Genomic DNA, 20,244 nt, shown 5'->3' with positions numbered 1-20,244 from the left:
GTTTCATTAAATAATTAAAATTGGAATTCATTTATTAAATAAATATTTCAATAATTAATTAAATGTCCAGTCATTTAATTTAAAACATGTAATACATTATTTATTTATTTAAATTTTTATTTAATTATTGACTTTTATATTTCATTGTTTAATGGCATTTTTAATGCATTCATTTTGTCACTCCTGGCCCTCCATATTTTGTGTGTGTTTAGTATATGGATAATGACAGGTCGGCAAAAAAGTCTCACTGTCGCTCTCTGCTGGTGAGAAATGAAATTGCATACTCTTTAAATACCAGGTGGTATATTAGAGTCATGGTGCTTTTGGCAGTGGTACAAAAAGTTACTCGTTTGGTGATTGTTCTTCACCATATCAAAGAAACATGTAATGTGAGCAAAAAGTGAGGTGACAAAGTGCAGGAAAAATGATGTTTGTGTCATTGTTGTGATGCAGATGTGCGATCACGTTTGGTCGTTGTCCATGTTTCATTCAAGTAAGCAGACGATGAAATGCAATGCAGCAGAGGTGAGACTTGCCCAGTAACCAAAGTGTGTGTGTGTGTGTGTGTGTGTGTGTCTCACTGGTGGTCCAGCAGGGCCTGGGGGGCCTTTGCTGTCCTGGGTGCAGGTGCAGGCTTTAGGCAAGGCCGGGCAGTCTACCTCCTTCCTCTGGATGACCACAGCATGATGAGGATGACACAAAGAAAAAACAAAAGCAAATAAATAAATATAATAACAGAATAGAAAATAAAGAAAATGTAATGGCATGAATTGTGATTAAAAAAAAACAAACCAAACAAGGTGGAAATATGACAAAGCTCTCTGTCTCAGATTTGAATTTCAGATATTTTCAGACTACAGTCACTGTGGCACACAGCAGTCAGTGACCGTCAGGTTCAGTCATGCTGCTACTTCACTATGTTCTGCTTGGAAACCTTCGGCCCCAGCAGTAAAGACCTCAGCCCGCACGACTGTGCAGAACACGTTAGCCACAGACGCCTGAGAGCACCTGCTTCCCGACACACTCTGATGTTGGTTTGGCGTCATGAAAAGATCCAAATAAAACCAGGCAGGCAGTTTAAGTCTAGACGACTGCTTTCAATGGTTTTACAGTGAAAAATGGAAGAAAACATGACTCATTCTAACCCCGAATGCTATCAAGAAAATTACTGTAATGGAAAAATCTCTCTCTCAGTCTCAGATAGATTGAAACTGTCACCTTGGTGCAGGCAGTGCTAATAAACTGTGTGTAAATGAGCACTTAAGAGCTTCCAGGTCATCTCCTCCTGCTTTAAACAAGCAAACATCGAGACTGCTTCAGACTTTGACCTCACCAGACTGGGAAGTTCACAGCACTTGTCTCTGTTGGCCCACGAGGTGCTGCAGACGATATCAAAGTTCTGGAGCTGAAACTGCAGAGAAGGAGAGAAAGAAATGAAATCCACATCAGGTATGAACAACAGCCAATCAGCTGCCAGGTGTCTATGACAGAGAGAAACAGAGACGCACTGAGAACTGCAGGTAGTTCAAAGCACGGCTGGATCAGGACGTCAGTGAGGATCAATAAAAGCTAATTATGATCAGCTGATGGGACTCAGCAGGCAGCGGTATTTTTATTTTACCTGGCACATAAAAAGCTGCTGATGACTCACTGCAACTAATCACTAATAAATCACTCATTTTGGTGCTGAGCATGTGTGGCTTTTCACCATAATCCTGTATTGCACCCATAAAGAAAGGGAAGATCACCCCAGCTTTACACCTTCCTTTGAATCTGTTCAAATGCCTGTTCTCTGCTTGTCTAATTAAGTGTGGAGAATTTGGAGGTGTAAAATGAGAGCATTAGTCAGGGCCGCCCTACGATTCACAGGCTTTAAAGCACAGCGGGAGTCTCTGCATCTCGTCTTGGATTGTGGGAAATAGTTAAAAAACCAGAGTCGAACACATTTAAACGCTCGTGGAGGCCAAAATCCATAAAACTGTTTGAACTTTGAGGCCAGAAAGTGTCCTTTTTTCTAATCTTCTAAGAACAGAAGTAATCTTGTGATGGTTGTTTGCTGCTACCTGCAAAAACCTGCCGATGCTTCATTCTGCAAACTTCATTTTCAAAACTGTAAACACGTACGATCCAAAACGGCAGCTGTGCCGATGCCATGAAGCTGAGTTTAATACGAGTGTAAAACTGAACCTGTCAATCAAAGTTGTTGGGCTCCGCCCTCCAAACTGCCAAAAGTCAGAGTGAGGTGAGCGAGCAGAGCTGCCTGCGAGAGCGGGAGTGTGTGGCAGCGCCTGGCGTCGTGTGTGCGAGGGCTTCTTTGTGCGTTTGGCTGCTGAATCATAGCGGGTCTGAATGCACGCACAAGGAATTTTGCATGAGTGAAAATGAAAAGCTGCGCCTTATCTCGCTGCCATTTTGACACCAGTATAAATCCGTACTCGATTGCTTCGTTTTGGGTGCTGACACGGCCGTGCCTGGCGGGGAAATAAAATAAATAAGTAAATAATTACGCTGCTTATTTGACACAAACGGTTGAGTTTTGCAGCTTCGGAGCAAAGTCGGCGTTTTCTCTTCAAAGGGAGATCAAACAATCAGACACGGCCTCTGTGCCGCCGCTATTTCTGAAGGAGAGGCCGGAAATTGATTTGTTTGCATTCATACAACTGCTCGAGGAAAGATGGAGAAAAAAAGAGTGAACAAAGTGCAGCATGCATGTGAGGAAACCCTGAGTGTTAGAATTCATGTATCACATGTGCAGTAAACCACAGGAAGGCTGACAGTGGTGGATTTGGGTCTGAGGAGGGCATGACGTGCACCCATACTCTGTCCCTGGGTGTAGGCCTGTTCCAGGGGTCAGCAGCCTGCGGCTCTTTAGTGCTTATACTGCGGCTCCGCGTGGTTTGGGAAAATAAATGAGACGAATTGAGCTGAAGTGTATTTTATTTATGTTCGTTCTTGTTAACTTGTTAACACGCAGAAACATTTTGATATTTCATTTTTATAGCAGACTAACATCCACGATGTGTGGACTGGTTCTTATATTTGAGCAGTCAAAGTGTTCCTTCCAACACTCACTATTTCATGGACTCATCAGGGGTTCGGTATTTTGCCCAAGGACACTTCAACATGCAGACTAGAGGGAGCAGGGGCTCAAACCAGCAGCTTCCTTTGCAGTTCACAGTATTTGTGTGCGTGCTGCTCTCACCGGTGCAGAGTTGTCCTTGTTCCCTCGGGAGCGGACCATCCTACCGAGAACCTCCAGCCCATCAGTGCTGATGTTTCCTGCTGCGTTGACGGTCTTCTCAGACACCATCTTGCAGTCAACGAACACTTTGGCGCTCGTCTTACTGATGGCGAGGTGAAGCTGCAGAGAAGGAAGAGATACAGCCACTCGTTTAAAGTTTTAGAGGTCCAAACATGAATGCAAAACAAGTGATAAATGCTGTTAATAAAGAAGCAATTATTATTAATATCTGTGATGATTATGACTCCTCACAAACATCAGCAGCATTTAGAAGCCCTGCAGACGTCTCGGCCTGCAGAAAGTAGGAGAACAGCGCCCTCTTCCTGTGAAGCCGTAACATGACCGAGCTGTTCTTCATGTTTGTCAGTGCGGTGCTCACACACTGACACAGTAACAGTTGAATAACACTGAGCACCAACAGTGCACAAACATTAAACACACAAGAACAGCTCAAAGGATTTAAAATTACAGCTCAGACTGCTGGGAGACCTCGCACGACTTCTCTCTTACTTCACATGTGAACTTATTTATGGACTTTTCTTTTCTCCTTCCTCTCAGTCACCAGTCCAGGCACAGGTCTGTCCTCTTTCAGCAGTTTTCTTTCTGTCAAAGAGGATTTTTGACCTTTGCACCTTCACCCAGGGAGGCTAAAAAGCCCCACAGAACAGGAACAGAATATCACAGAGTACAACTATATTTGAACTGTTTCCAGCACTTATATAATTAAATTATTATTAAATTGCATTTAAATGTGCATTAAAACACACAGCAGCTAATAAACTGTTTTAATAAGGTTAAAAAAAGAACTGAAGGATATTTGGCTGGAATAAAATAATACAATGAGCCACATCCAATTAATTTAATGTTAAAGGAAAAACACCCCACAGGGAGCACATTGCACTGTTCCCACAGGACAGTGTTACAGCAGCTGCACAGCCTGAGCTGGAACTGGGACACAAACCAGCAGAGTAGACTGAGACTGAGTGACATCACTATTTATAATCACACACACACACACACACACACACACACACACACACACACACACACACACACAGGTATTACTGTCACCATCACGGACAGTCGAGAGCTGAACTGCGAGGCGGATAAAACGCCGCCCGTCTCCTCCGAGTGGCTCCTCGACACCATTACCCCTCCTCTCCCAATATCGCAGCAGACCACCAGGCTGCCGTCAGCGACTCTGCTGGTTTCACAGCAGCAGTACACACAAATGCACACACACTAACACACCTTGAAACCCCACTGACCTCCGTCTGTAAGTGCACTGTTGTGCGTTGGTGAAAGTGATGCGGTTTACAGAGAAGCTGTTTTTGGACCATCTGAGTTGTTTGTTCGTGTTTCGCTACTTTTGAAAAGTGCAAATTAAACTGTTAAAAGGGTCTATGTTTATCCTGGCAGAGCGAACACTGAAAATGCAAAACATACGCATGCTGCTATAAAGACAACAGGCTGTAAACCCAAAAAGTCTGCTCTGTAATTTGAGTTTCTATATGCCTGCATCAAATTGTGACACGTACGCACGGATGAAGAAATGTTTCTATTTTCTCCGACAGCTGGAGACGAACGTTTGTGAAGCCTTCAAAGCTCCTGTAATAACCTGGATCACAGGAGATTGTAACAGGGCAGCCCTTAGCGGCTGGAAACACAGTGAGACAGACCAAGGCAAGTGTAGTGGAACAAAGTATTTATTTGCTATATGGCTCTCCTTAAAACAATTAACTTGTCGAGCTTCTTCACAGCACAAAAATCCCCTAATGACAACTGGCAGCCTTAAATATGTTCAGCTGTCACAGACTTAACCATTATTCCACTCTCAGGTAAATTCTTAAATCCCAACCTTCCACCACAGTATACAATATATCAATAAGAATAAATAAATACATAAATACATCTTCACATTTACATATTAATAAATATTTCACACTTTAATGTTACACCAAACCCAATATTATAAAAACCCAGAAACCCAAGCACAAAAAGATTCACCACACTCTTTACCCATGGTCTCTCCCGGAACCTTTAAATGGTGTCTGGACCCCCGGGGAAACATTTGCCCAAACACCTTGAAGAGGACACAGGCAAGAAAGGTGAGTAATCATTAACTTACAAACACTTATTTGCACCACTTTTATCCCTAGATTTCACACACACATTTGCCTTAGTTTTCCTTATTGGTAAACCTTAATCACAATCTCAATCACCATTCTTCTCTCCTGACAGACAACCACCACATGGGGCGATCGTGGCTCAAGAGTTGGGAGTTTGCCTTGTAATCGGAAGGTTGCCGGTTCGAGCCCCGGCTTGGACAGTCTCGGTCGTTGTGTCCTTGGGCAAGACACTTCACCCGTTGCCTACTGGTGGTGGTCAGAGGGCCCGGTGGCGCCAGTGTCCGGCAGCCTCGCCTCTGTCAGTGCTCCCCAGGGTGGCTGTGGCTACATTGTAGCTGCCATCACCAGTGTGTGAATGTGTGGATGACAGGTTGTGTAAAGCGCTTTGGGGTCCTTAGGGACTAGAAAAGCGCTATACAAATACAGGCCATTTACCATTTACATTCCTTGATGAGGAGCAGCTGTGCAGGATCTGAAACAAGGCCACCAACTGATTTTAAAATTCCCAATAAATAGTCAATAAATATTTAAACTTCTTGTGTGCAAATCCATGCTTAAAGTGCAATGCTACATAAAGTGCTTGATAAGGTGCTTTTAATAAAGTGAAAGGTGTGCTCTAAAGTGCTATACAGACAATACAATATAAATAAATGCAGTAAGGGAGTCCTCTTCCTTACATTTTCTCCTCCCTCTCTTAAGCACGAAGTGCTTCAGTCCTCTGTCATCCTAGATAAACAATCAGCAACCTCATTTGACTTCCCCGGCCTATACTGGACCGTAAAGTCATAAGGCTGCAGAGACAGGTACCATCCTGCAATGCGGGCATTCGCATCCCTCATGCGGTTCAACCACTGGAGGGCACGATGATCAGTCTCCAGAGTGAAGTGACGTCCCAGAAGATAATACCTCAAGGCCTCAATAGCCCATTTCATGGCCAAGCACTCTTTCTCTACCGTCGAATACCTCGTCTCCCTGTCGAGTAGTTTCCGACTCAGAAACACCACAGGCCTTCTTTCACCATCCACCTCTTGCTGAAGGACAGCACCAAGGCCAACTCCCGAAGCATCAGTTTGCAAGATGAATGGCTTGTTGAAGTCTGGACTGTGTAGAACTGGATGTGTGCAAACTGCTTCCTTGAGGTCTCTGAATGCTCGCTCACAGTCTTCCGTCCAACGCACTTTGTTAGGGGCTGAGCCTTTTGTGAGGTTATTAAGTACAGTGGATCGCTCTGCAAAAGAAGGTATGAATTTCCGGTACCAGCCTACTAGACCCAGAAAACCTCTCACCTTCCTTTTTGTTGTCGGAACTGGGAAGGACTGAATTGCTTCCATCTTTCCAACCTGCGGCTTTATCTTCCCAGAGCCAACTACAAAGCCCAAGTACTCCACTTCTCTCTTGGCTATGGAGCACTTCTTGGGATTGATAGTCAGTCCAGCCATTCTGATGGAGTGTAGCACCTTCTGTAGGTGAATGACATGCTCTTCCCAGGACTGGCTGTACACCACCACGTCATCCAGATATGCTGCAGAGAATGCTGACACATCTCTCAGTACATGGTCCATTAATCGTTGGAATGTCGCTGGTGCACCTTGAAGCCCAAATGGTATGACTTTAAATTGGTACATACCAAAAGGAGTTTTGAAGGCTGTCAGCTCTCTCGCTTCTGGCGCCAAAGCCACTTGCCAGTATCCTTTACACAGATCAAGTGTTGTAATGTACCTTGCTGATCCAACTCTCTCCAGCAGGTCATCCACCCTGGGCATTGGGTAGGGATCAAACTTGGATACTGCATTCAAATATCTGAAATCAATACAGAATCTCAGGGTGTCATCTTTCTTTGGTACCAAAACAATCGGGCTGCACCACTCACTGCTTGACACCTCAATGATTCCCAGGTCCAACATCAGTTTTATTTCTTTCTGTAGCACTGGCACCAACCGTTCAGGAATTCTGTAACTCTTTTGTCGAACGGGTGCATCCTCCTTCACCCGTATCTTGTGCTGAACCAGTGATGTGAAGCCTGGTGTTTCTCGAAAGAGCTGTGGGTCCACGAGTGGTTTTATATCAGCCTGCTCAGTAGGAGACAAATGAGAAAGGTCAACTGAAGCACAAACTTGAATGTTAGTGTTAGTTGGAAAGAACTTCTCAGTCACCTCCTCATCCTTAACTGAACGCACCAGTAACTGATAGACCGGCTCTTGTCGGCTGTGGAATTCCTTCAACAAGTTCACGTGAAATGTCTGATATTTTTTAACTCTTTCTGGCATATATACCAAGATGATGATATACCAAGATGGCGCCGCGTATGGATGCCCTGGTGCTTCAATGCGTTACTTTTGTCTTGTTTTTGTGCATTTCTTCTGTGTCTGGGCACTCCTCTGGATATTCTTACACCAGAGAAGAGCTCCTTAACTGCAGGACTACAGCGCCTGTGGATTTATTTCCAATATTTGTCGCATCTGCGGCAGATTTATTGCTGACTCTGATCAGGAAAGTGAGACGTCGAAAGAGAGGTAAGCGAGCCGGCGTACTCGTGCGTTTGAGAAAACGCGGACTGAGAACGGCCCTTCCTGGGATCTTCCTTTCTAATGTACGCTCACTCTGGAATAAGATAGACGAACTGGCCCTGATGAGAAGCATGAACAAAGACTTTGCCTCCTCCTGTGTCTTATGTTTTACGGAGTCGTGGCTCAGTGAGGACATCCCGGACTGCGCGCTCAAGCTGGAGGGCTTTCATCTGTTGCGCGCGGACCGGCAGGCCGCTCTCTCCGGTAAGTCCAAAGGTGGAGGTCTCTGCTTCTACATCAATAGTGGCTGGTGCACAGATGTAACAGTGATTGCTCAGCACTGCTCTCCCTCTCTGGAATATCTTTTTATTCACTGCAAACCGTTTTATTCTCCGCGGGAGTTTGCTTCATTCATCCTGGCCGCTGTTTACATCCCGCCAGACGCAGATGCGCAGGCAGCTCAGTGCGCACTCGCGGAGCAGATTCTCCACACGGAGCGGACATTCCCGGACTCTCTCATCATTGCTCTTGGGGACTTTAACAAAGCCAATCTGAGCCATGAGCTTCCAAAATATAAGCAGCATATTAAATGCCCGACCAGAGAGGAGAGGACATTAGACCACTGTTACAGCACGATCAGCGGGGCCTATCGCGCGGTGCCCCGCGCTTCACTCGGACTTTCTGACCACGTCATGATCCACCTAATCCCCGCGTACAGACAGAGGCTGAAGCTCTCCAAACCTGTCGTGAGGACTAAAAAACTGTGGAGCAACGAGGCTGTGGAGGAGCTTCGCACGTGTTTGGAGTCTACAGACTGGGACACAATGAAGGCTGCTTCTAACAGCTTGGACGAGTTTACGGACACTGTCACCTCCTATATCCACTTCTGTGAGGACAGCATTGTGCCATCACGCACCAGGGTGAGTTATAACAATGACAAACCCTGGTTTACTCCTAAACTCAAAAAGCTGTGGCTGGAAAAGAGAAAGGCGTTCAGAAGCGGAGACAGGGACTGCTACAGAGAGGCCAAGTACAGGTTCACTAAAGAAGTGGACATTGCTAAACATCAGCACTCTGAGAAGATGCAGCAGCAGATCTCAGAGAATGACTCGGCCTCTGTGTGGAAAGGTTTTAGGAATATTACAAACTACAAGCCTAAAACCCCCCACTCCACTGATGACTTGCTCTTGGCCAACACCCTTAACGACTTTTACTGCCGTTTTGACGAGCCATCAGGCAGCCTTCACACCTCCAACGGCCCCAACAATAGAGGCACTTTGGACACTCATTCCCCCACCTCTCCCCCCTCCACAGAGCCATCACCACCTTCAAACTGTTCACCTGCAACACCCCCCTTCTCACCCCACACAAAAGAGGATTTCACACCACCTCCTCCCACCACAACTCTTCATATTCATGAAGCAGATGTGAGGAAGCAGTTTAGGAGTCTGAATGCTCGGAAAGGTCCCGGCCCAGACGGTGTGTCTCCTGCCACCCTCAGACACTGTGCAAACGAGCTGGCCCCAGTGTTTTCTGGCATCTTCAACTCCTCACTGCAGGCATGTCATGTGCCTGCCTGCTTCAAGTCCTCTACCATAATCCCTGTCCCCAAGAAACCTAGGATCACTGGACTAAATGACTACAGACCCGTGGCTCTGACATCTGTGGTCATGAAGTCATTTGAGCGCCTAGTTCTCTCCCATCTCAAGACCCTCACGGCCCCCCTCCTGGACCCCCTGCAGTTTGCATATAGAGCCAACAGGTCTGTAGACGACGCCATCAACATGGCCCTACACTTCATCCTGCAGCATCTGGACTCCCCAGGAACCTACGCCAGGATCCTGTTTGTGGACTTCAGCTCTGCCTTCAACACCATCCTTCCAGACCATCTCCGAGGCAAGCTTTCCCAGATGAATGTGCCTGATCCCATCTGCCGGTGGATCACTGACTTCCTGACGGACAGGAAGCAGCACGTGAGGCTGGGAAAGAATGTCTCGGACTCCCGGACCATCAGCACCGGCTCCCCTCAGGGCTGTGTTCTTTCTCCTCTGCTCTTCTCCCTGTACACCAACTGCTGCACCTCCACCCACCAGTCTGTCAAGCTAATCAAGTTTGCAGATGACACCACCGTTATTGGACTCATCTCGGATGGGGACGAGTCTGCCTACAGGAGGGAGGTTGAACGTCTGGTGTCTTGGTGCAGCCACAACAACCTGGTGCTGAATGCCCAGAAGACAGTGGAGATTATTGTGGACTTCAGGAAGCACACAGCCCCACTCCCCCCATCATCCTGACTGACACCCCCATCACCTCTGTGGACTCATTCCGCTTCCTGGGTACCACCATCACCCAGGACCTGAAGTGGGAGCCCACCATCACCTCCGTCATCAAGAAAGCCCAGCAGAGGATGTACTTCCTGAGGCAGCTGAAGAAATTCAACCTGCCAACACGGACGATGATGCAATTCTACACTGCAATCATCGAGTCCATCCTCACCTCCTCCATCACCGTGTGGTACGCTGGAGCCACTATCAGGGACAAACAGAGACTGCAGCGTGTTGTGCGCTCTGCTGAGAAGGTGATTGGCTGCAGACTCCCATCTCTGCAGGACCTGTACACCTCCAGGACTCTGCGGCGTGCAGCTCGGATCTCAGCTGACCCTTCTCACCCTGGACACAGTCTGTTTGACCTGCTCCCCTCAGGCAGGAGGCTCCGGTCCATTCGCACCAGAACCTCTCGCCACAAGAACAGTTTCTTCCCCTCTGCTGTTGGACACATGAACAATAACCACATGATTGTCCCCGCCACTAACACATGACCCTATGCTGTGTCACTGCATCATTTCATGTTTGGCACTGATCACCACCTGCACTCATGTATATATCTTTCTACGTAGCACTCATAATTCTTATTCTCATGTATATCTCATGCACATATCTTTCTATCTATCTTTCTTTCTACATAGCACTTTAATTCTTATTGTCTGCACTGAAGCACCGCAGCAATTTCCTAATGTTGTAAACCTCAACATCTGGCAATAAACCCATTCTGATTCTGATTCTGATTCATATTCAGCTCATAAGTGACTTTACTCACTTGTCTGACGATCTCGTATGGTCCATGCCATTTTGTCAGCAACTTGTTATCGCTGGTGGGAAGCAATAACAGTACTTTCTGACCTGGAAGGAAGACCCTATCCCTGGCCTTCTGATCATACCAAGTCTTTTGATGTTTTTGTGCAGCTTTCATGTTGTCTTGCATCAATGATGCCATTTTCTCCAACCTCTCTCTCATGGTGATGACGTAGGCTGCGATGTTTTCGCCCTCTGCTTTGGATTCCTCCCAGCAGTCCTTAAGCAGATCCAGGGGGCCTCTCACTTGGCGACCGTATAAAAGTTCAAAAGGCGAGAAGCCAGTGGAAACCTGCGGGACCTCCCGGTAGGCGAACAGAAGGTAGGGCAGCCATTGATCCCAGTCAGCACCTGTGTCAGAGACAAACTTGCGCAGCATACTTTTGAGAGTCTGGTTGTATCTCTCCACTAGCCCGTCCGTTTGGGGGTGATACGGGGTGGTCTTAAGTCCCTTTATCCCTAACAGCTTATAAACCTGCTGCAACAACTTGGATAGAAAGTTCGTTCCACAGTCCGTCAGAATTTCTCTTGGTATGCCTACCCTAGAGAAAAGCTGCAGAAGACAATTAGCAATGTGACGAGCTTTAATTGATCTGAGTGGGAAGGCCTCAGGAAACCGTGTTGCATAGTCACATATGACTAATATGTAGCGATGACCTGTGGAGCTCCTCTCTAAAGGGCCCACGATATCCATGCCTAGCCTCTCAAATGGTGTTTCAATAATTGGCAGTGGTTGCAACTGGGCTCGCGCTACTCCTTTGCCTGAGGTCAACTGACATTTTTCACAGGAACGGCAAAACTCAGAAACCTGGACATACATCCCTGGCCAAACAAAACGGCTGCTGATCCTATTCAGTGTTTTGTGAAAAGCCATATGACCTGCCCATGGAATTGAATGACCCAAATCCATAACTTTGTCTCTGAACTGTTGTGGGAGTGCCACAGCTTCACACTTCCCCTTTCTCTGGTACAAGATGCCTCCTTTAATCAAGTAAACAGTGTCTGCAAGACAGCTTACCTGACCTTGACTAGCCCCCTCTACCTCTGTTACCTTCTCAAACCAGGGTTTTAGAGTAGGGTCGCTTCTTTGGAGTGCACCTAAATCTGAGGGAACATCAAACTCAAGTTGGTTATTTGGCTTAGGGAACAATGCTGTACCTTTTTCCCCTGAGCCTTTGAACTTTTCTCTTCTTTTCTGAGCCTTAGACTTCCTAATCTTCCCTGGCTCCGTTTCGAGAGACTCCTCAAAAAAGGGCAGTTCTTGCATCCTTTCCTTTGCACTTTGTGCTCTTGTGACTACATGACAGGGTTTAAATGGTTCAACTGTCATATCTAGAGGAAGGGAGCTTCCAGATTCATCACCTAAGCCTTGAATGTCTTCCTCAGCACTCACTTGAGGGTCATAATCTGACTGGTGTATTAGATCAAAAAGAGTGGGGATGTCATTACCAAGTATCACTGAATATGGCAAACTGGGAACAACAGCTACCACTAACAAGTAGGTTTGACCTCCTACTGTCAGGTAAACCTCAGCAGTGGGGTACCTGTGTTCGTCTCCATGCACACAACTTATTGTAGCCCCAACCCCACTTAGCTTTTCTCCTGAAATTATGCTAGAGTGTACAAGAGTCTGAAAGCACCCAGAGTCAAGCAAAGCTTCCTCTTTACGCCCATTAATTAAAACAGGGACAGTACAAGCTTTCTTTCCTACTGGCTCTGTGGCTGGTCTTGGAACTGCACATAAAAGAGATGGTTTTGACTTAAGTGCAGGGCAAAATTGTTGTGTATGGCCAAAGTTATGACAGTGATAACATTTAATATCCTGAACTGAAGACTTAAAGGATTTCTTCACATTGTGAGGTCTATGGGAAGGGAGCTGCCTAGAACTAGAAAGATTTCTAGCCTGAACTTGACCAGAACCCTGTTCACCCCCAATGGACTTACTTGGTTGGGCGTAGTGGGTCTCCCGGCTGAAGTAGGTGCTCTTGCTTCCTTTTCTGGCTGAAGTGAAAACCTCTGCGAGGCTAGCTGCTTCCTTTGCAGTCTTCGGGTCATGCTCACGTATCCAAATCTCCAGCTCTGGATTAACCATTCTCAAAAACTGCTCCAGAATTATCTGCTCAGATATTTCTTCTACAGTTGATTTTTCAGGTTTAATCCATCTTGAAAACAGGTCTTTCAATCTTACATAAAGTTCACGTGGCGTCTCACCTGGCTCAACTTTCAGAGATCTGAAGCGGCGTCTGTAGGTGTCAGCAGTGATCTCATATTTTGCCAGAATTGCCTCTTTCACCTTATCATAATTCTCAGAGTCTGTTAAATCCATAAGAATGTAGGCTGTGCGGGCTCTACCTGTCAACAGGGGAACCAGACGAATAGCCCACTCATCTCTGGGCCATCGACACACGTTTGCCATTCTTTCAAACGTAGTCAGAAAATGTTCAATGTCATCTTCTGGTGACAGAGGAAAAAGTTTTGGTTCAATTAAAGACCTGGACCCACTGGCCACTGGAATGTCTTCACCATTGAATCCAAGTTCTTGTTCTTCAGATGTTGTAGGGGGCGCTGGCGCCTCTGGTGGGTCAGGCTTATCAGTTACAGCGTTAACTTGTAGCTGGATTTGCTGAAATTGATGCTGCATGCCTTTCCACCTTTGCTCCTGACGTGACAAATCCTTCTCCCACTTTTGGTCTCTGGCTGCTTGAGACCGCATAAGAGATTTCACCAACCCTGTTAACTCCTCCAATTTGTCCTCAGGGCTTGTTGCTGCCATGGCCTCTAGCTCAGATGAAGCTCCAACTCCTTCATCAGGCTGCTCCTCTTGGCCTGGCTTTCTTCCACCTCTTGTCATCATCTTCTCACTGTGGCATGAGTGACACACTCCTGACACCACTTGTAACAGGGCAGCCCTTAGCGGCTGGAAACACAGTGAGACAGACCAAGGCAAGTGTAGTGGAACAAAGTATTTATTTGCTATATGGCTCTCCTTAAAACAATTAACTTGTCGAGCTTCTTCACAGCACAAAAATCCCCTAATGACAACTGGCAGCCTTAAATATGTTCAGCTGTCACAGACTTAACCATTATTCCACTCTCAGGTAAATTCTTAAATCCCAACCTTCCACCACAGTACACAATATATCAATAAGAATAAATAAATACATAAATACATCTTCACATTTACATATTAATAAATATTTCACACTTTAATGTTACACCAAACCCAATATTATAAAAACCCAGAAACCCAAGCACAAAAAGATTCACCACACTCTTTACCCATGGTCTCTCCCGGAACCTTTAAATGGTGTCTGGACCCCCGGGGAAACATTTGCCCAAACACCTTGAAGAGGACACAGGCAAGAAAGGTGAGTAATCATTAACTTACAAACACTTATTTGCACCACTTTTATCCCTAGATTTCACACACACATTTGCCTTAGTTTTCCTTATTGGTAAACCTTAATCACAATCTCAATCACCATTCTTCTCTCCTGACAGACAACCACCACATTCCTTGATGAGGAGCAGCTGTGCAGGATCTGAAACAAGGCCACCAACTGATTTTAAAATTCCCAATAAATAGTCAATAAATATTTAAACTTCTTGTGTGCAAATCCATGCTTAAAGTGCAATGCTCATAAAGTGCTTGATAAGGTGCTTTTAATAAAGTGAAAGGTGTGCTCTAAAGTGCTATACAGACAATACAATATAAATAAATGCAGTAAGGGAGTCCTCTTCCTTACAGAGATAAACACACTATTTTACTTTTAGGTGGGATCTTAATGTTGGATGAAATACTTTTCTGGCTGCTTTGCATCCTCAGATAATTATAGTCTGCAAAATTATGGGTTGAAAAAAATGATTATAATAATTCAGATTACTAATGCCTGCAAAAGTCAGATTCATTTCCACTGCAGAAATCAATCTGCGGTTCTTTGACAGTTTGATGTCTACTTTGGTTAATGTTGTGTTGCATTTGGAATTAAACATTAAATTTAATGTTAATACAGCGAGAATGTGAGAAGGAAGTCACCGCAGCTGAAGAGCTGAAAGTGTTGCACTGAAGCTAACATGCGTTTTATATTTGGAAGGACGGGACTAGAATTTCTACACATCCCAAACTTCCTAATGATAATAATAATAATAATAATAATAATAATAATGATGAAACAAGAGCAACTGCAGACCTTTCTTCATACTGCATGATGATGTCACTAACATCCAGATGTTCAAGAACAGGAAACCAGTGAGGGCAGCCAATCAGAAGAAAGGGATCTTTAAGTGGGCGGTCTTAAAGAGATAGAACCTAAAACCTTTTTTTTGGAACATGTAAACCAGGTTTAAAGCTGTGAATGCCCACATGTGTGTGCAGTGTAGATGTTCAGTCATGTTTCCAAATGTCAGTTTTTTAGCCACTACAACACACACATCCTGCGTTTGTCAAATAACTGAGAAAAAGTTTAAGAAAAAGTGAACTTGAGAACTTACAGGAGACTTTTTTAATCTTCAAAGTACTTAAAAGCAGGATAATTGCCAAACTGAGCTGACTATCAAATCATTTGAGTCCTCTGATCCATAATCACAGAGTCCTATACAAATGTCACACAGACTTGTCAGGTAGGCGCTACAGATGCTGGTCTAGGATTTAAAAATGTATGCAGAGGCAGACGCGCACACACATGCAGAGCAAGCAGAACAAAGGGTGAAAAGGTAAGGAGGATAAGCTCTGCTGACAGCGCGCAGACAGCAGATCAGTCAGCGTCCCTCGGCTCTGACACGCCGACAAAAACACAACACGACTGCAAGCAGGTTCAGGCTCGGGGCATGACTCAACTACAGTACGCCTGTCAGGACTTCCACTACTGTCACACTGCTCGACAGGGCCTCACGTGGCAGAGGAACAAGTGCAGGGAGCGAAGGAGGGAAAGGACTGGAGCTTGTCAATAGAAACCTGTGAAGCTGTCAGTCAACAAACCAGAGGAAAAACATCTATATAATTTTAATCAATCCACTGCATAAGAACACCAATAAGACTTAAAGAAGGGAAAGTTTCTCAGCATGTTTGACCACCTACAATCATCACCTCCAAACTACACAAGACGCAGCAGCCAGGCTACTAACATCTTCTAGCAAGTGCGCTGGCCCCCAGTAGATTAACATACAGAGCAGTAGATGACCAGGCCCCCAGATTATTAATCCAAACTCCTCATAAAATACACAGCAGCTCGTTGCCTCTGCTCACAGGCTCAGAGTTTGTTGGAGCAAAGGGGGCGGAGCCTTTCAGTCTGTGGACCAGTTTACCACCACAGCTGCGATTGGTTGACTCTGTGGAATCCTTTAGAAAGCAGATAAAACCTTTTCTGTTCAAACAAGCCTTCAGTTGATCAACGCTTTTAAACATTTAACCCTTTCTATTGCTTATATTTTCTATTTTATCACTTAACCTGTTTATTTCACCCTTCATGCTCAGTGCTCTGTGACTGCCTGTCTTTGAAAAGCGCTTAATAAATAAACTTTACTTACTTAAAATCTCAGTAAAATATTACCAGACCTGTATTGCTTCAAACACTTCCACCAACACGTTTTCCCTCTTGGACGCATCACAAACTATTTCTTGCATCTGCTTTGTTTTTACATGTTCCTTTGTCAGCGGGTTCGGTTTACCCCACCCTAAAAACTAAAAGCACCTTCAACGTGTGATTGCAGCCTGCAGGACCTCCCACACCTGCACGCAGCTGTATTTAGCTATCAAAGGAGCTTCCATCAGGCCACAGACTGTATGTTAATGTGCAGGACAGACAGACATTGTCCCAGCTTCCACTGGTCTTCACTGTGTTTTTAATATTGCTTATAAAATATTTTGCTTGTATGATTTCTGCTGACTGCACAACAACTATGTCACACATCATCTTGGTAAATATTTAAGGGTTAAAGTTCAAATTATTCTCTAGCCTGTCAGCCAATCAGACGATCAATCATCCACGTGTCAGGCAAACAGACAGCGGAGGTCGGGTGTGATTCTGACCTTGTGGAAGTTTCCAAAGAAGAGCTTCTTTATTTCCGGCCCCTCGAAGGTGACTGTCTGAAACTCTCCTTTAAAGTCATTGTTAAAAAACGTCAGAGTTTTTCCTCCATCTGCAGGAAGAAACATGAGAATTAAAAAAACATAAATCAACAAATAAAACACAACATTTATAAGAAGCAACAATCTTGTTCAGAATTTTAACTCGAGTTTAACAGAAGTAGAACAGCAGCTTGCACTGTACCCGACTCTCCTTTTCATTAACATCAGGCAAATATGTTGTGTTCACTGATTTATTTTGGTAGGTTTGAGTCTAGAAATAAAGTGGAAACAAATAAACACGTTTCAGCTCACTGTCCAGGATGACGCCCACTAGAGGTTCGTTGTTCTTGTTGAGGATCTCCCAGAGCGCAAAAGGCTCCTCGGGAGTGTCGGCCAGCAGCCTGAACAGCAGGGTGATGGTGTAGTCAGAAGGCAGCCCCTCAGGATGGATGTACCTGTGAGCCAGGGTGAAAACATCAGAGCCGGGTAAACGTCCTCATTGGTGATGTCTCTTTTAGGTCAAACAGTGAGGGTTATGGGCTCTGGATGCTGATACTCAGCTGGTGAAATCAAAGCTTGCTTCTCCTTCCAGAAGCTATTTGCTGCACTTTCATCTGTCTTTGAAAAACATGCTATGATGTCTTTTCCATCAAGGTGCAGCAGTGAAACTTCCAATAAATAAGGTGCTATTTTTATGAGCGTGGAGACTGTGTCCTGTGTACCTGGTTGGCTGTGCCAGCAGCGCGTCGCTGTGCAGGTGGAAACAGGGGAACGTGTTAAAGGTGCCGGGTACCATGGAAACGCCAGACATGCTGCTGTACCGATTCTCCACGAGCCCGAACAGCTCCATCATGCGAAAGCCTGATGACACAAGGAGCAATTATCACCTGTTGTAACCATTTCAATGAGTTTTCAACAAGTTACAACAAGCAGAAAAACAGCAAAAAAGCTCAGAGGAAGTATTTGTACATTTGTAAGTAAAGAAATATAGAGCTGCAGAAAAAGTAGTCCAGACATACAAGACATGACAGCAGGATACAAGATATTTAATTCAGCCAATCATTTTAAACATACCAGTTTTCACCAGTATAGAGGGCCAAAACTGCCAAAAATAAAAATAATTAAAAAGAAATAACAAAGTGACTCAATAATATAATATAATATAATATAATACAAACATGTGCCAACTGTGAAATCTGGGGCTGATGATGATGTTTGAATAACAAATAGCTTAATATCTTTTATTCAGCTGTTGTTGCTGTTTGTCAGAGCTCTTCATTATAAAACATATCTGCCCTGTTCTGTCTTTCAGAGCTTCAATTCGCCCAGCAAGATATTGATGTGATACCACAGATGTCTCTGTCAACAGTAAACACCATCTGTTAAATACTGGCCCTTACTCATATTCAGCAAATGTATTGGTGCATTTTTAATGAATATAAATGCAGCAAAAACCAATAGAAATCTATTTATTCATGAAATGTCAGCTAAACAGATACCATTTAATTTGATTTTGCATTTATTCAAAACACACAAAAAGAGGATATGTAAATTATGCTATTAAAATAAAACAAATAACTAAAATGTATTAAAATGAAAAGAAAAAATACAGAAGAAATAAAACAGAGCAACAGCTTATTCTGAAAAGTTAAATATAATAATAAAAAAGAATGATATGTTGATGATTAATGACATTTTGATGAACAACATTCTCAGTTGTTTAAGTTATTTGTTTGTACATGTGTTGGCAGTGTTGGCTCTCCATACTGTTTGAAATGAAGGGTTAGAGCTTTAACATTATTGTGTTCATCCAAACACATTAAAGCCACAGCTCACACTTGATTTATATTCTGTTTCCTATTTGAAGTTATTCTGTAAGCACTCATAACGGAGACCGTGACACGTGGACACGTGGACACATGGACACGTGGACACGTGGACACATGGACACGTGGACACATGGACACGTGGACACGTGGACACGTGGACACGTGGACACGTGGACACGTGGACACATGGACACGTGGACACATGGACACGTGGACACAGCAGGCTGGCTGCAGTAGTGCTCCAGCTCTTACCTGGCATCGTGCTGCCACTCATCGGCACAGCCGGACACGCTGGGAAAGGCAAAAAGTGAGTTTGATGACAAATATTTAGAAACCACCACATTCAACCATTTCTATTAATGTACGGAAAAAGCACCACATGTTGTATAATTTACTCTATAATGTCCAGTGCAGGGATCTCTTCAGGATTACATTTAGCTCTAACGTCAGGTCAGGGACTCACTGGCAGTTGCAGCTTCACACACAAAGGTCACCAGCTTCTCTTCAATCTTCTTGAAGGCGTCCAGGTCATCCACAAAGAAGACGTGCCTGTCACTGGGTTTACTGGCGATGCTCACCAGCTCCCCGTAGTCAGCATCAGCGAAGCCAATGGCAAACACGATGTAACCTTTGATGAGAATTCAGAGAGAGAAAGATCCATGTCTCCAACTGCAGGAAAACTGGAGGAGCAATATGAACGCAGACTCTTGCACATTTTAAAGGCAGATGAAGTTTGGCCTTCCAGTAACACAGACCGCAGCTCTAGGCCTTCTTCAGAGCTTCACACAGAAACCGTTCTGACCTTCCATCTGCATCTCTTTGGAGACTTTGTTGACGTCATCCTGAGATCGACCGTCAGTGAGCACCACGAGGACTTTGGGGATTCCTCTTCTCGCTCCTGCCTCCTCTGTGAAGATGTTTTTCTTCACGTGCTGGATGGCTCGACCTGAGTGAGCAGACAGAACAACCATCTCCAATAACTCCAAATATTCTACTTTTACAGCAATTTTTCAGCTTCGTATTCTCAGTAGTTGAGAAACAGCAGCAGACGAGTTATTTGAAACAACATGTCTATTACCAGAGGATTTTTTTATTATGCTGATTTGACTTCACACCATCTGTTCTGGTTAAAAAAGTCATTAGCGGAGCTGCAGGTCTGTCACAGCGGACTTGGCAGTGATGGGAAATCAAAATTAATCAATTTTCAGCTGCAGTCTCCGGTGTGGCAGACATTATTCTGAGAGGAAGTCAGAAAATCCTGCAGCACCATCAGCTTCAGAGGATCCCTGTTTACAGAGTTAACTATTAAAAACATGAAAGAAAGGAAGCTTAAGGGTTTG

At 44.7% G+C, this 20,244-nt stretch overlaps 1 protein-coding gene across 2 annotated transcripts in view; it reads right to left on the bottom strand.

The window, feature by feature from the left end:
• col14a1b (collagen, type XIV, alpha 1b) overlaps positions 1–20,244 on the bottom strand; it is a 169,552-nt gene that overhangs the window by 24,458 nt on the left and 124,850 nt on the right. For both annotated transcript variants that reach the window (XM_080862841.1, XM_080862842.1), the window contains exons 28-36: positions 19,707–19,850; positions 19,368–19,532; positions 19,157–19,195; positions 17,798–17,936; positions 17,388–17,530; positions 17,037–17,146; positions 3,203–3,361; positions 1,334–1,411; positions 582–668 (exon numbers count right to left, since the gene is read on the bottom strand). In XM_080862841.1, coding sequence (XP_080718967.1) covers positions 582–668; positions 1,334–1,411; positions 3,203–3,361; positions 17,037–17,146; positions 17,388–17,530; positions 17,798–17,936; positions 19,157–19,195; positions 19,368–19,532; positions 19,707–19,850 — 1,064 coding nt within the window. The remainder of the gene's footprint in view (positions 1–581; positions 669–1,333; positions 1,412–3,202; positions 3,362–17,036; positions 17,147–17,387; positions 17,531–17,797; positions 17,937–19,156; positions 19,196–19,367; positions 19,533–19,706; positions 19,851–20,244) is intronic.

Source organism: Rhamphochromis sp. 'chilingali' (genome assembly GCF_963969265.1).
Source record: "Rhamphochromis sp. 'chilingali' genome assembly, chromosome: 17".
Classification (NCBI taxonomy): domain Eukaryota; kingdom Metazoa; phylum Chordata; class Actinopteri; order Cichliformes; family Cichlidae; genus Rhamphochromis; species Rhamphochromis sp. 'chilingali'.
Note: the sequence above shows the minus strand (reverse complement) of the source record. Positions and strands in the feature narration are given on the sequence as shown.